This window comes from Macaca fascicularis, chromosome 2 (genome assembly GCF_037993035.2).
Source record: "Macaca fascicularis isolate 582-1 chromosome 2, T2T-MFA8v1.1".
Lineage (NCBI taxonomy): Eukaryota > Metazoa > Chordata > Mammalia > Primates > Cercopithecidae > Macaca > Macaca fascicularis.
In genome coordinates, this window is record NC_088376.1 from 41,334,786 (window position 1) to 41,350,640 (window position 15,855).

The window sequence follows — 15,855 nt, forward strand, 5'->3', positions numbered from 1 at the left end:
GAAGAATAGTCCAAAGTGGCTTGTTCTCATGGGTATGAGGCAGAACAATGACCCTTAAGAAAATGTGACTGAATATTGAGAATACAGAATAAATACAAGGCAGCAAGTAAAGTACTCTTACATAAAATGCAGCAAGGATGTACAAGTTGCCCAAGGAAGGTTCAGCCTAGGAAGAGAATATGACTCATTATTTGTCAGTAATATACAAGCACATCACTGAGGACACTTACATTTGGAAATTCTTTACAAAAATTTTATTTGAGATCTCAAGTCCTTATAAAAAGTGCATTACATCAAGATTGCAAAAGACACTTTTTAAATGAGAGACTTTCTACTCATCCATTTTACCCTATGATTCATTTCCTACCCTAAGAGAAATGATTAAACAGTTTTTCTTTCTTCCTTTTCTTCTTCCTGCTTCTTCCTATTTGAAAGATACCCATGAGGGGTATCTTAACAGAATGTGCCAATTAATCCTTGCCAGGAGAGCAGTAGCTTCCTACTACCTAAATTTAGAGAGCTCTTGGCATTCCTTTTGTCGTGGCTCAAAGATTACTACAACCTGAATCTAAAAGATTGCAACCTACTACCTGTAATCTGTCTCCCTCGCCTCCTCTTTTACTCACAAACTCCACTCTAAAACAACCTTAAATTTTAAGCACTCAATAATTGCTTAATAAATGAAGAGATCTAAAGTTAATTAACTACTTTACCCTTGCAACTATTTTCTGTATAAGAATCTCAAAGTTAATAAAAATTATAGAGATGAAGAATGACCTAATACTAAGAAGGGGATGAATTCTGAGAGCAAATACATTTTACAACCCTTGTCTCAAAATAAGATCAATCCTACAAAATACAAAATGTTAAGAATACAATTTACACAGTAAAAATGATTTGATTTGTTTTCAGTATGAAAGTACTTTTAATTTCTTTACTGCAGGTACAATGGCATCCAAGTCATCAATTTCTGTAATACAAAAACAGTAATAATAAAAGAGAGTAACTTTTTCTAGTGGTAAACTCACATGAAACAAGAACCTATATGTAAAGGCAAACCCCAAACATAAAGACAACAATACTGGTGCTTTTGTGCACATGAAGTTTTTCTCCAATAGTGATGACAGATTATCACTCATTCGGATACAGATGCTTCACAGGGGCTCTGTTTATAAAGGTTACCACATACCTACAAGTACCCTCTGATTCTAGTATTAACTTCATTAGCAGCATGCCCTTATTAACAGATCCAACTGCCCATGTGTGTGGTATGTTAGTGTCTCATTAGATCTGTATCACTACATGGGTGTACCTACATGATGAAATCCCAGGTAGAGGCATCTCCTCCCTGGGTCTCCATGTGAGGACTTAGGAATTTCTACTCATAGAACAGTCTTGTCCTCTTTAATTTTCTTGGGAAGATTTCTTAGTAGCAGATCACTCTAAGATGAAAGGTATCTGCCGGCTGGGTGCAGTGGCTCATGCCTGTAATCCCAGCACTTTGGGAGACCGAGATGGGAAGATCATTTGCAGTCAGGAGTTCAAGACCAGCCTGGCCAACACGGTGAAAACCCATCTCTACTAAAAATACAAAAATTATCTGGGTGTGGTAGTGGGCACCTGTAATCCCAGCTACTTGGGAGGCTGAGGCAGGAGAATTGCTTGAACCTGGGAGGCGGAGGTTGCAGTGAGCTGAGATTGCATCACTGTACTCTGACCTGGGTGACAGAGAGCAAGACTATGTCTCAAAAAAACAATTATCTGCCTAATCAAAAAGAGAGCCTCATCAAGAATACAAACCTCAAGTACAATGTATTATAGGGCTTAGCCTGGTCCAGCTTACCAGATAAACCAATCCAGGCTCTTCTTTGACAGGCTCTTTCTGAATGATTTTTCTTTCTAAGAGATCTTATTCCAACCAGCCTAAGTTAGAATTCACTCTCTGAAGCTCCTGGCCACCAAGGGAGCAAAATCCTTTTTCTCATTATCCAGATCCCAGGCCTACTTAAGGTAAGCCACAATGGCAGGTTCTCTAGATACCCACTACATTTTTCTAGCTTATTCTGTTAAGCCATCATTAATAAACACATTCCTTTACATAAAACATGCTTTCTTGGATTCCAACTCTCTCCACTGTTTAGCTGGATATTGGTGATATTGGTCGCTCTTCATTTAGCCTACACACATAGCCCATACTCTCCTACTATTCATTTAGTTCTTTAAGCTCCCAACTTCAGTCAGAATACCTGTCTGAATCCACTAACCAAGCATCAAGATATGGGAATGGAAACAATATAAGCAAACCTACAACATAGAATTTGTTTAGTCCCTTACATTGTGGTAAGGTACAAGATCAAGTTATTCCTTGACTCTGCCCTCTGCCCATTCTGAAATTACCTGTTTTCTCATTAAGTGAGAAACCTGCCTTACAAATGAACCTCACAGCAAAGGATCTTGGCTGATATGGGAATTTCCTCAGTCAATCACACCACTTACATGAGAAAAAGAATGGATTTTTTTTTTTTACTCGCTAAAGGTACTCTCTATATTTGTTATTCAGTCTACCACCTTGCACCTACATGCTGAGTGACACCTATTAATTAAAAAAAGTCATGTTTGCCAGATTTAACTTTCCCAATGTTAAATATAATGTTTAACCTCAGAATTTCAACTTTGACCAAAATACAGAATTCATCTCCAGAGAAACTTGGCTTTCTGAAGCAAATGATCTTTATGAACCATGCTGAGTGTCATAATATCTGAAAGGAAGTTTCTATAGAAGCATTCTGAAATAAGTGTTACCAGCACACCCTATTAAAATATGTTTATTAATGTGTCAAATATTTATGAATGATGAGAACATCACTACTTAAGTTAATAGCAATCCCAAAGCAAGTAGAATCATATTATTCTATGAAACCAGGCTCTTCAGGATATCAGACAACACACTTACACAATTTCATACCTCATCTCAAGTTTAACTTTCAAATTACATTTTCACTTGCCATGATCTTTTTAAATATGAGGACAAGCTTAAAGCATGCTCACTCATTGTCTCCCTTGCTTCCCCAGTGCACATAAAACTGGTCACAAAACTTCCTTTATGTTCACTAGGCTATATATTCTAATTAGATACTTCTTTCACTTATTCTTCTTATCAAGTTTTCATTGACTCATTCCCTTATCTTCATTACCAAGCTTCATCTCCTCTTCTAAAAGCAAAGAGCCATTCTTTAAAAAAAAAAAAAAAAATCTTTCGAATGAGCTATACAGAAAAAAAGAATTCACTTGTGCATCAATCACTTTAAAAATTATTCTTAATAGTAAGATAATTTTATAGCCATAGGTAATTATATTTAAACTAGATAAGGTCTCTATTTTGCCTTATGAGTTCTAAGCAATTTTTTTTCCTTTTAGGAGACACTACTACTAATGAAGCCCTCAATCTGACCCTCGGTATGAGTGTAATATTTCATCTTTTCCTTTCCATAGATATTTATGACTTTATGTTACTTCGTATCACCAGAGAGGAAATGTTATTTGTATATTTAAAATATTTTGTAGACAGGTGGTATCTTAAGAAAAAAAAAAAGAGGAAGGAAGGATCTTCTAAGATCATAAATCCAATGAATATTTCTCATTAGACAATGACAGAGCCAGGGTTAAACTAGGCATGGCCAGAGTGATGCCATCTCTCATGATAAGGTCCTCCAACAAAGGCAGTTCCTATCACTGTTAAGGGTTTGTGTTTCTGTTCTATGGACTAATCCCAACAAACTCTAACTGCTTGTAAGGAATGTGTTTCCAGAACTGTTAATGGCTTCCAACCACTAGATAAAAATACTAATCCAGTGACTAAGGAACACCCTTTTCTTAAATGCACTGACATTTTAAGACTCAAAATTTAACCATCACCGCCAGAAATCTTACCTAAGATTTCAAGTAGATCATTAGTAAATGCCTGAAATGCTGGGAAAAATTCCTCGTGTTCTTCCAATTTGTAGATAATGCTGTTTAAAAAATGCACAATTTAAACCTAATTTCTAACTTAGAGTTCTTGCATCTGATTGCAAACAGAACATTTTCAAAATAGAAACTATGCTGCTAATTTAAATATAAACTCAATGATCATTTACTACAGTCCTTCCTTTCTGAGCTTTTTGTTAATCTAATATGGCTTTTCTTTAAAAAGCATTTAAATATCAATGTAAAATTTGTTAAATTCATATATAACTTTTTTTTTTTTTTTTTTTTTTTTTTGAGACGGAGTCTCACTGTGTCACCCAGGCTGGAGTGCGGTGGTGTGATCTCGGCTCACTGCAAGCTCCACCTCCTGGGTTCACGCCATTCTCCTGCCTCAGCCTCCCAAGTAGCTGGGATTATAGGTGCCCGCTACCACGCCCGGCTAATTTTTGTATTTTTAGTAGAGACAGGGTTTCACCGTGTTTAGCCAGGATGGTTTCGATCTCCTGACCTGTGATCTGCCCACCTTGGCCTCCCAAAGTGCTGGGATTACACTGCACCCGGCGTGAGCCACTGCACCCGGCCAATATATAACATTCTTAACATGGCAAACTTTCCATTAAGCTCAAGGCTTCTTAGAGAGACCATGCTTTTACAGCATTTTCTAAAAATAATTGGCTTTTATACCCAGTATCCTATTAAACATTAAGGAAAAATATCAGGCCGGGCGTGGTGGCTCATGCCTGCAATCCCAACACTTTGGAGGCCAAAGCAGGAGGATCACTTGAGGTCAGGAGTTCAAGACCAGCCTGGCCAACATGGTGAAACCCCATGTCTACTAAAATACAAAAATTAGCTGGGTGTGGTGGCGCATGCCTGTAACCCCAGCCACTTGGGAGGCTGAGGCATGAGAATTGCTTGAACCTGGGAGGCAGAGGTTGCAGTAAGCTGAGACTGAGCCACTGCACTCCAGCCTGGGCAATAGAGTGAGACTCTGTCTCAAAAAAAAAAAAAAAAAAAAATTCAGTAGTCAGTAACACTGTGGGACGGAGGAAATAGGCCAGTAATAAGATATATGTTCCTTTTAAAAGCACCAACTGTCAGATTATGTAAGGGTTCTTCTAGGAAAACTTGCAAAATGTGGTTTATGTGGTATACATTGTATGTTTCCCTTCACATATGCTGTAATATAAAACTGGGGGTCAGGTGTGGGGAAAGTTGCTTTAACTATAGCTACAAGGTTTTGATAATTTTCTAAAAATACCAGGTTTATGTTAGAGATGCCTAGTCTTTTAAAAAAATCCTTAGCATTTATCTTCTAATCAAATAAATATGCTATTAATGATTATTCAGTGGTCTATGGTAGTGTCCTAAAAATAGGACTTATTGATACGATCAGAACTTACATGATGTTGCTAACAAAGTTGGAATTTCTCCATATATAATATTCCCTGAGAACAGGCTTATGCTGAAGAGTTCCTGACCTTCTTTATAGGCTTTACAATCTATTTTTATCTTGAAAATACTTGGCATTTCCTCCATCCCTAAGGGTTTGAGATTATCTTAGATTGTCAAGTTACTTAAAAGATGCTATTCCAAGGCTGGGCACGGTAGCTCACACCTGTAATCCCAGCACTTTGGGAGGCCAAGGCAGGTGGATCACTTGAGCCCAGGAGTTTGAGACTGGTCTGGGCAACATGGTGCAACCTTGTCTCTCTCTATACACACACACACACACACACACACACACACACACACACACGCACACACACACACAAATTAGCTGGGCGTGGTGGTGTGTGCCTATAGTCACATACACACAGAAAAGATGCTATTCCAAACAGGGAAGGTAAATAAGTTTTAAAAGTCTTTAATTTCACCCCTCCATGAATTCTGGATAATATTTATTTTTATTTTTATTGTTTAGAGACAGGGTCTCACTGCATTGCTCAGACTGGACTTAAACTCCTGGGCTCAAGTGATCCTCCCACATCAGCCTCCCAAGTCGCTGGGACTACAGGCGTGTGCCACCATGCCCGGCCATTCTGGATGATACTTTGTAAACTTTTAAAACAAATACCTCTGGAGGTCTTCAGGTCCTAATACCTGCATAATCTGCTCATTCACATCTTCATTAATCAGCCTACAGAGTTTTCCAACAGTGCTTACCAGCACACACAATGAAGATGAACTATCTGCAAAAGAGAAATAAAAGGATATTTTAACAGAGAATTTTCAAAATTACATACATCAAACATTTTATGCTTCAGTTATCCTCAATTTTTTTCACTTAAAAATTTTTTTATCGGCCAGGTGCGGTGGCTCACGCCTATAATCCCAGCACTTTGCGAGGCTGAGATGGGTGGATCACCTGAGGTCGGGAGTTCAAGACCAGCCTGACCAACACGGAGAAACCCCGTCTCTACTAAAAATACAAAATTAGCCAGGCATGGTGGCGCGTGCCTGTAATCCTAGCTACTCGGGAGGCTGAGGCAGGAGAATCGCTTGAACCCGGGAGGCGGAGGTTGCGGTGAGCCGAGATTATGCCATTGCACTCCAGCCTGGGCAAAAAGAGTGAAACCCCGTATCAAAAAAAAAAAAAAAAAAAAAAAAAATTATCTACTTTTTGTTAATTTACTAAAAATTCTTAAATGGGGGCCAAAAATGACAAACTAGGTCATCACCTAATTCTAAGAGTTCTTGGAGGTTTCTCACAGCATTGTTCATTTCTCCAAGCCTAGTATAAACTTCATTCATTCGGGGATAGACTCCATTTAAAGAAGGCACATCAAATAACTTTTGGAAGTGAGAGACAATAGCTTGCAAAGTTTGAAAGTTTGGCATATTGCTGTCCTGTCCAAAAGAGAGGTAAAAAATAAAGAGTTCATATCTTAAAATAATCCCAAATAAAAACTTTTAAAAGACAAACAGAACTCTAGTAGAACAAATATTAATATCCACATCAAATTATCAATTTTTGAGATAAGAGAACATTAGAATGTGACCATTTATGTAAGTATTACCTTTTCCTTATTTTCAACTTCTTCCAACATAGTATCTACTATAAACAACAAATCTTCAACTTTGATACCTTCATTTTCATCCTGCTTCTTCAAATTATGCCAAGGTACCAGTTCTGCAGATAGTGTTTTCAAGGACTTATACAAATCCTTTATAACAAAAGAAACTATATGGTATTATTGATTTAAAATAATACTATTGAAAATTAATTTCAATAGTAACATAATAGAACATAACAAAATTATAAGTTTTATATATGTGTTATAAAATTAATAAAAAATTACACAGGTTAAATTATATATATATAACCATCAGTATTGTTTAATAAAAACACTATTACCGATTTAGAACAAGTCAGTTAAAATTAGGTTTCTCCAGGTAAACACAGGCTTTACAGAAAACATTATACACTGATTATTCTGAATCTGGGTGCTCTAAGTAATTTTATGTTATTTATTATTGTTCCATATTATTTCATTATTTTGAATTATTGATACACAAAGAATAAACTTGCCTTTGTATTTTGGTTTTGAGTATGTTATATAACAGCTTTATTGAGATGTAATTCATATACCATAAAATTTACCCTCATTAAGTATACAATTCAGTAGTTTTAATATTTTCACACATGTACAAACATCAGCACTATCTAATTTCAGAACATATCCATTACTCCAAAAAGAAATCTCAGACCCAGTCACAGTCCCTCCTTCCCCATTTTCCCTTCCCTGCAGTTCCTAGGGTTGATCTCTAAACTACATTATATTTCTAAGGATTTGCCTATTCTGGGCATTTTGCATAAATGGAATTATACAATAAGTAGTCTTTGATGAATGGCTTCTCTCACTTAGCATAATGTTTTTGAGATTTATCCATGTTATAACATGTATCTCTAGGCAAGTTTTCAATGTGAAAGGTTCCCCAAATTTATTCTACATTATAATACTCAGTTTTCTTGGCCTAGTTGTGGTGCCCTAATTGATTTTAAACTGTGCACAATGGGCAAGGCTACTGAAAGTTTAGAGCTCTAAACTGATCAACTGACAAATATTTACTGAACATCTACTACAGGTTGAGAATCCCTAATCTAAAAATCTGAAATGCTCTAAAATCTGAAACTTTGAGCAACAACATGACACTCAAAAGAAATGCTCATTCGAGCGTTTTGAATTTCGGATTTTTGGATCAGGGATGCTCAAATGGCATATATTCTGCAAATACTCCAAAGTCTGAAAAAATTCTTAAAACACTTCTAGGCCCAAGCATTGTGGATAAGGGATACTCAATCCATATGTGTATGGCACAGTGCTTGGTCCTTCAGAACAATGCTGTTCAAAAGAAATGTAATGTGAGCCACAGGAATTTTAAGTTGTCTAGGGCCATAGTATGGAAAGTGAAAAGAAACATGTGATATTAACTGTAATAGTATATTTTATTTAACCCAATATATCCAAAATATTATCATTTCAATATAAAAGCAATATTTTAATTTTTTCCATACAAAGTCTTTTAAATCCAGTGTATATTTTACACTTATAACGCATCTCAATCAGGACTAGCCACCTTTCAAGTGATCAATAACCACATGCAGCTAGAGGCTACCATACTAGATAGCATAGCTCTAGAGAACAGAAAGAAGTACAAGAAGTTCCTTCTTTTTCTAACTTATTTTAGTACTTCACTTGGCATTCTCCACTTAAGGCTCAGACTTCACATATTGGTATCTTTAACCTTTCAATTGGTAGGAAGGCAGTTACTATTATAGTAATTCATAGCAATAAATTTCATGTTAAATGAATGTTTTACCATCAGTGCCACTAGAATTTGAAAAAAAAAAAAAGTCAGCAAATAACAGCATAATGATATCTTTATTAACCAATGCTCCAGCAACAAGGCACATTTATAAAGTAATCTATGGTAAAAAGCACACCCAATCTAATACATTTTTGCTTCAGAATAAAAGAGTATTACAAAGCTAAGAAGAAAAGATGTTCTGGTCTCCTAAGCAGTGACAGGATGGTTGTAGCATAGTCTATCAAGTAAGCTCTGAAAAATATAAGAGTCTCCTAGGTTCTTTACATTGCCCAGTTGTGGAGATGTAGAAGTACTACCATGGGCCAGCCTACCGTGTATGTCTGGCCTCTGAAGCACTAGAGAATAGGAAAGCGAAAGTATTCAAGAGTGTACTGGGTTGGGGAAAGCTACAACATCTGTAGTTTACCTTTCTTGGAAAGGCAGGAGGGAAAAGACACAAGGATGGAGGCGGCTGGCTCCATGTCTTTCCCAGCCTTCTTTTCTTCCAATTTTTAAAACTAGTAAAATACACATAAAATTTACCATCTTAACCATTTTTAAATGTAAGTTCAGTGTTATTAAATATGTACATAATGTTGTGCAACCAACACCACCATCCATCTCCATAACTCTTTTCATCTTGTAACACTGAAACTTTATACCCATTAAACAATAACTTCCCATTTCCCTCCTCCCTCTAGCAATCACCACTCTACTTTGTCTCTATGATTTTCACTAAGTATCTCATATAAGTGGAATTATATAAGTGGAATCTTCTTGTGACTTATTTCACTTAGCATAATGTCCTCCTAATGTTCACCCATGTTGCATGGGTCAGAATTTCTTTTCTTTTAATGGCTGAATAATATTGCAATATATGTATATACCACATTTTGCTTATCCACTCATTCCTCAAACCTATCCTACTCTTTAAAGCCAAATTAAACTGAGCGAAAAAACTAATAAGGGAAGATGGTTGTCCCAAACTTAGAGGTTGTTACATATCAAATAACCTTTAATATGAGGCCTCAGAGAATCTCATGCAGTTTCTTAATTCGGACCCTGAAACTGTAGTATTAATATCTGAAGCACTGCTCAAAACCCATGAGTTACTCCAAAGGCAGAAGTAACTAATTCTTAATAATTTCCTCTTGGGTGTCCTCAGAATATTCTAATTATAAAGTGAATTCCTTGCCTCCTCCTACTCAGAAAACTATACAATAGCAAGAACTCACCACCACGGCAAAGCCTTTCTTGGGGGCTATAATCAGAGTGTTCTCTTTCTCCTCCAGACTCTAGAGCACAAGTTATCTGCATCATTCACTCAGAACTTCATCACAGGTAATCTATTTTTATGTCACTCATTTCTTTTAATGGTATCATAAATGATTACATTTTGTTTCATATTTTTAAGTATATTTTGTCTCTCTAATTAGTGTGAATCTTGTGTTCATCCCATAATGGCTTAGCATGATAAATGTTTCATATTTTTAAGTATATTTTGTCTCTCTAATTAGTGTGAATCTTGTGTTCATCCCATAATGGCTTAGCATGATAAATGATCAATAATTATCCATTAATGTGATTCTTCCCTTTGTCTTCTTCCTCTTCTAGTCTTTTCTTCTAGGAAGGTTAGGGCTTTTTCTAGTCCTTCCCTTCTGAGAAGGAGAAAGGTGGAGTCAGCACTGTTCCCTCCTACTGGGAGAACCCTCTGACAGGCAATGATTGAGGAAATACCATGATTTACATGATTACTAATTATTTTACACTCTTCTGACATACAGACTGGAGGAACTCCGGCCTATAAAGTAAGTATATTAATCCAGCACTGTCACTCAATCAAAATGTTTGTGTATTATGTAGCTCTGTCTGAGCCCTATATAAAAAGGCAAGTAGAAATTTTAAAAAAATTAACATCACCACCCCCAATTTTGTTGTCTTGGGATATATTATTCTGCTTCATTCCTTTAACAAATATTAATTGAGCACTCGTTCATCAGGAGGATCTTGGGGACATATCAGAACAAATAAAAACACTGTCTTCAGGGAGCTTATACATTCTTAACAGATATCTTCTGCATCACTTGTACTTCATGTAATAAGACTTCTGTTGCAAACACTATTACTGAATCATATTTTCATTAACAGGCGTATGCTATGTATTATATTAGTTACTAAGAAATCTAAAGTTTAAAGGGCAAAGAAGTTAAATACTACTGATTTCAACTATTTACCTTTCAGCAAACTAGTTAAAACTGAAAAAACCTGAAACCATGCAATACGCAATAACTCTATAAAGTAAATAAAATGTAGTCTTCCATGAATAGATAGGATAGGGAAGGGTAGGGTTGGCTGCTAGCTTACTATCTGTTCTAGAGAATAAGCAGAAATGGAGACAAGCTCAGTTCTGAGAGACAGAAAATAAAGTGTGAAGAGAGAGAAAATATCCCCAATTATAACGAAATGAAGGATAAGACATTATATCTGAAGAGGAATAAGGGCCAGGAAAATCGTAGCATGGACATACCAAAAGGAGGCAGATGAAGGTAGAACAGGGAAAAGCCTAGAAGTACAAAGTGGATCCACTATAGATTTTCAATAAGGAAATTAACCCAAAAATTTCTTGTTTGGTAGAGCCTTAGAGGAAGTAAAGCTTACAGTAATGACAACATCAAAACAGTACGTAAAATAGATATGTAAGTAGGAAGATTTCAGTTTTAGATAAGTTTTTTTAGCTTTACAGTTAACAAACAAAAAATTAAACCCTATTTAATTTCTAGCCCTAAATTAAGTCCTATAAATAAAGCACATAGAGTCCAATAGATGTTCAAAGCATATAAAGAATAGTCAACCCCTTACCTTTAAGGATGTCAGTTGATCTGCCCACATTTCTATTATAGGAACAAGATGCTCAAATCCACAATCTTGAATAAGATCTTTATTAAAATTTTGGGCTCCCCCTTTGCTCTGTTTATAAATTATTACTGGAGCTCTTGGATTGTGGATAATTGAATTGATGCTACACAGCACCTTTAAAAAAAACATAGTGTATTTAGTCAAAATATTTATCCTATGCCTACAAAGTTATATATTTTAAAGGAGTGCTTTATGTCTATATATATTATATACATGCATTTCATTAAATATACAAAGAATTATCACAAGGAATTGGTTCATGCAATTATGAAGACTGACAAGTCTCAAGATTTGCAGTGAGTAAGTGAAGACCCAGAAAAGCTAATGGATATTTGCAGTCCAAACACAGGCAGACTGAGACCCCTGCAAGTGCGAATGTTTCAGTTTGAGTCTGAAGGCAGGAAAAAAAAGTGTCCCATCTTGAAAGCAGTCAGCGGGGAGGAGTTCCCTCTTATTCAGCCTTTTGTTCTACTCAGGCCTTCAAATGATTGGATGAGGCCTACCCCATTAGGAAAGGCAGTTTGCTTCACTAAGTCTACTGATTCAGATGTCAATCTCATCCAGAAGCATCTTCCCAGACACACATCCAGAATAATGTTTAACCAAATATTGGGCATCCTATGCCACAGTAAAGTTGAAACAAAATTAACTAATACAAACACCCATATAATCACTACCTAGGTTCAACAATTGTTAGTATTGTGCCATATTTGCTATCTATATTTTGAGGTGAACCATTTGAAGAAACTCTGCACCCTGAAATAATAAAGCGTGCATCTTTTAAAAGTAGGCATATTCTCCTACAAACCCACAAGACCATTATCAGACTATTTAAGGAAATTAACAGTAATCCCCAGGCTTAGTATGGTGGCTCATGCCTGTAATCCCAGGTTGAGGCAGGAAGATCACTTGAGCCCAGGAATTCAGGGCTGCAGTGAGCTATGATAATGCATTCCAGCCTGGGCAACAGAGCAAGACCCTGTCTCCAAAAATAATATCATTGATGCCTGGATTGAATTTTAAATATCTTAATATATTAAGATAGTATACTATTTGACTATAACCCTCTCCCCATAAGTGATGAGTTCTACCTTAGATATCATCCAAGGATAAAAAGGGAGACCCCCAAAAAGCATGTTTAAAGAGAGAAGAATAAAGCCATTTCCTATTACCACCATCAAGTTCAGCCTATTTAATAAAAAGTTTCACAATATAAAGATAGCATTTTGCTCCTGAATCTTCGTCCCTGGTCATACTTCAAGATATAACTAATAGGCTTCCTGGTAATATGACTTAATATGTTTATTATATTACTTCAGATGTTTATTTAGAAGCTTTTTAAGTCCAAATTAGTGTAATTCAATATTTCACTTCAGATTGATGTATGTATATATGTTTTATTTATTTATTTGACAGAGTCTCACTCTGTGGCCTAAGATGGAGTGCAGTGGTGCGAACAGAGCTCACTGCAGCGTTGAATTCCTGGGCTCAAGTGATCCTCCCATGTCAGCCTCTCAAGTGCTAGGACTACAGGTGCACGCCACCATGCCCAACTAATTAATTTTTTTTTCTAGAGATGTGGTCTCACTATATTGCCCAGGCTGATCTCAGACTCCTGGCCTCTAGCAATCCTCCTGCCTCAGTCACCCAAAGTGTTAAGATTACAGGCGTGAGCCACCATACCCGGCCTGAATTCCCCCTTTAAAGGACAAAGTCTCTCAAATTGAGTCTCAGAAACAAAATGAAATCCAGTTACATACTGGTACAAGAAAGTCTAAAACAAAACAGTTTTCAGAAAGGTGCTTGGTTCCCATTTACAATAGCAATAAAAGTTATAAAATACCTAGGAAATAGCAAGGTATTTCCTAACAAGAAATATGCAAGAGCTAAATTTAAAAATATACAACACTTTATTGAAGACTATAAAAGATGACCCTGATGAAAGTACATATTTCTCTGAATGTGATGATTCAAAAAGGTTAAGGTGTCATTTCTCCAAATATTAATCCATAAAGTCAATTCAGTTTTAGTTCATCTCAATGGGATTTAGTTTTTAATTTGAAAACTGTTCATCCAGAAGAATAAATGTGCTAAAAATATAGCCAATAAAATTTTTTTTTAAATGACAGGATACTTGCCTCAAGGGCTATTAAAACTTATAACTATAGAAATTAATATATGGAAACAGTTGAGAAATGCAACAGACTAGAGAATCTAAAAACAAATCTGTGCATATAAAGGAATATGATCTATGATAAAATGTTATTTCAATAAAGTAGACAAAAAAGTAGCGTATTAGAGACTGCAAACAAAGACACCCAGAGAATCCAGGTACGAGTATAAATGAGTGAAGTAAGGATGAATAGCAACTGGCTAACTACAGAACACATGCTCATATCTGACAAGGGAAAGGCCTAATTCTGCTGTGATAATAACCATGCAGGAATTTGTTGCCAGATCTTCTGACTTTTTAAGAGAAATTAGAAATAGCAGCCTAGAAAAAATAAAATATCTTAATTTTTTAAAAAGTGAATAATCTAAAATTTAAAAATCTTATGTGTACCCAATAAAATATGAGTGAAAGTCCAGTTCAGTCACTAAACTACCAGGTTTAACTGCTCAGCTATTCAATAAATGATCTGTAAAACTAGGAAGGTGAGATTCCCTATATCACACCATATAGAAAATTAATTTCAGATGAACTAAGGTCTCTACACAAAAACAAAGCCATACAAGGACCCTAAGAAAACAGATTTACTTATATAATAATAATAGCAACAAAAGAAACAAGAAGAGGGAAAATGGCTTACAGGGGGAAGGAAGGAAAAGGATTATAAAATCTTTTAAAAATCTTAAAGCTCTTTACTAACCTGCTTTGAACTAGGCCCAGAGTCTCCTTTAAGTAGTAAGATGAAGTCTACAATGTTTTTAGTCAAACAGTTAGTTATATCACAGAAAGACAAAACAGAATAAGTACACATAAATATGAGGTGCAAGTATTCCTTACCAACTGATAATTTATTACACTGCAACTGATAACCAAGATTTATGACAAACATCAGTCTTTTTGTCATGAAAAATCAATTCAATACCTGAAAGTATCTCTGGTCAATTAGGGCCTGTTGCTGATTATATTTGCTGGGCTCATCTTTTTTCTCTGTGTCCTCAGCCTTCTTAGGACTAATAAGCTCCTGTAATCTAAAAGGGAGAAAAAAATCAAGATAATGCAAAATTATTTCCTAGACACTGGACCAAGATGATAAACTAAGTAAATGATCCAGTCACCCTCCCAACAGCCTTATATCAGTTCACTTATATGTATGTGTGCACACATATATGTATGTATATTTATAAACATATATATATATGCCTATATAGAGTTAAAAAAAATTTTTTTTTGCGACGGAGTCTCTCTCTGTCACCCAGGCTGGAGTGCAGTGGTGCGATCTTGGCTCACTGCAATCTCCGCCTCCCGGGTTTACACCATTCTTCTGCCTCAGCCTCCCGAGTAGCTGGGACTACAGGAGCCCGCCACCATGCCCGGCTAATTTTTTGTGTTTTTAGTAGAGACGGGGTTTCCCCATGTTAACCAGGATGGTCTCGATCTCCCGACCTCGTGATCTGCCCGTCTCCGCCTCCCAAAGTGTTGGGATTACAGGCGTGAGCCACTGAGCCCGACCAGAGTTTAAAAAATTTTAAATCATATTGTCACTGGAAAACAAGAAGGCCCTCTCAATAAATAGCAAATCTGAAGGAATCTCTGAAGACAGAAGAGATCAGATGGAAGAAGAAAGTTCTAACCAGCCCCCAACACCCACAAAAGACAGCACAAGAGAGAAATACAACAAAGGATGGAAGCGACTTCCATCCAAGGTGCTCCAAGCTTACAGACTATAGATAAAGGGAGCAGGAAGCGTGGGAAGGGCCACTGGTTTGGGTACTGTAGCAGGAACAGCTAGACGTTTGGTCCCTCTCTCTTTGTATTCTACTAACAGCAAAGAACAGACAACGGCGATGCCTGGGCCAGTCAAGAGGGCATGGAGATCCAAGAGACCATTATTCCAGGTGGCTGCTAGAATGCTGGGGGAAAGGAGAGTCTCTTTACCCAGAAATACAACTATGTATAAGTGTATCCACCTAGTAGCAAACACTTGTCCTTCT

At 36.4% G+C, this 15,855-nt stretch overlaps 1 protein-coding gene across 45 annotated transcripts in view; it reads right to left on the reverse strand.

The window, feature by feature from the left end:
- Positions 1-231: 231 nt before the first annotated feature.
- CEP70 (centrosomal protein 70) overlaps positions 232-15,855 on the reverse strand; it is a 101,759-nt gene continuing 86,135 nt past the window's right edge. For 19 of the 45 annotated variants that reach the window (XM_065539990.2, XM_045386896.3, XM_045386893.3 and 16 more), the window contains 7 exons: positions 14,787-14,892; positions 11,638-11,808; positions 6,987-7,133; positions 6,648-6,816; positions 6,044-6,158; positions 3,931-4,010; positions 232-970 (listed from right to left, as the gene is read on the reverse strand). In XM_065539990.2, coding sequence (XP_065396062.1) covers positions 909-970; positions 3,931-4,010; positions 6,044-6,158; positions 6,648-6,816; positions 6,987-7,133; positions 11,638-11,808; positions 14,787-14,892 — 850 coding nt within the window. In that variant the 3' untranslated portion in view covers positions 232-908. Of the gene's footprint in view, positions 3,232-3,930; positions 4,011-5,817; positions 6,159-6,647; positions 6,817-6,986; positions 7,134-11,637; positions 11,809-14,786; positions 14,893-15,855 lie in introns of those variants that run through there. The other 26 variants (XM_074031149.1, XM_074031146.1, XM_074031142.1 and 23 more) reach the window with 8 other exon arrangements.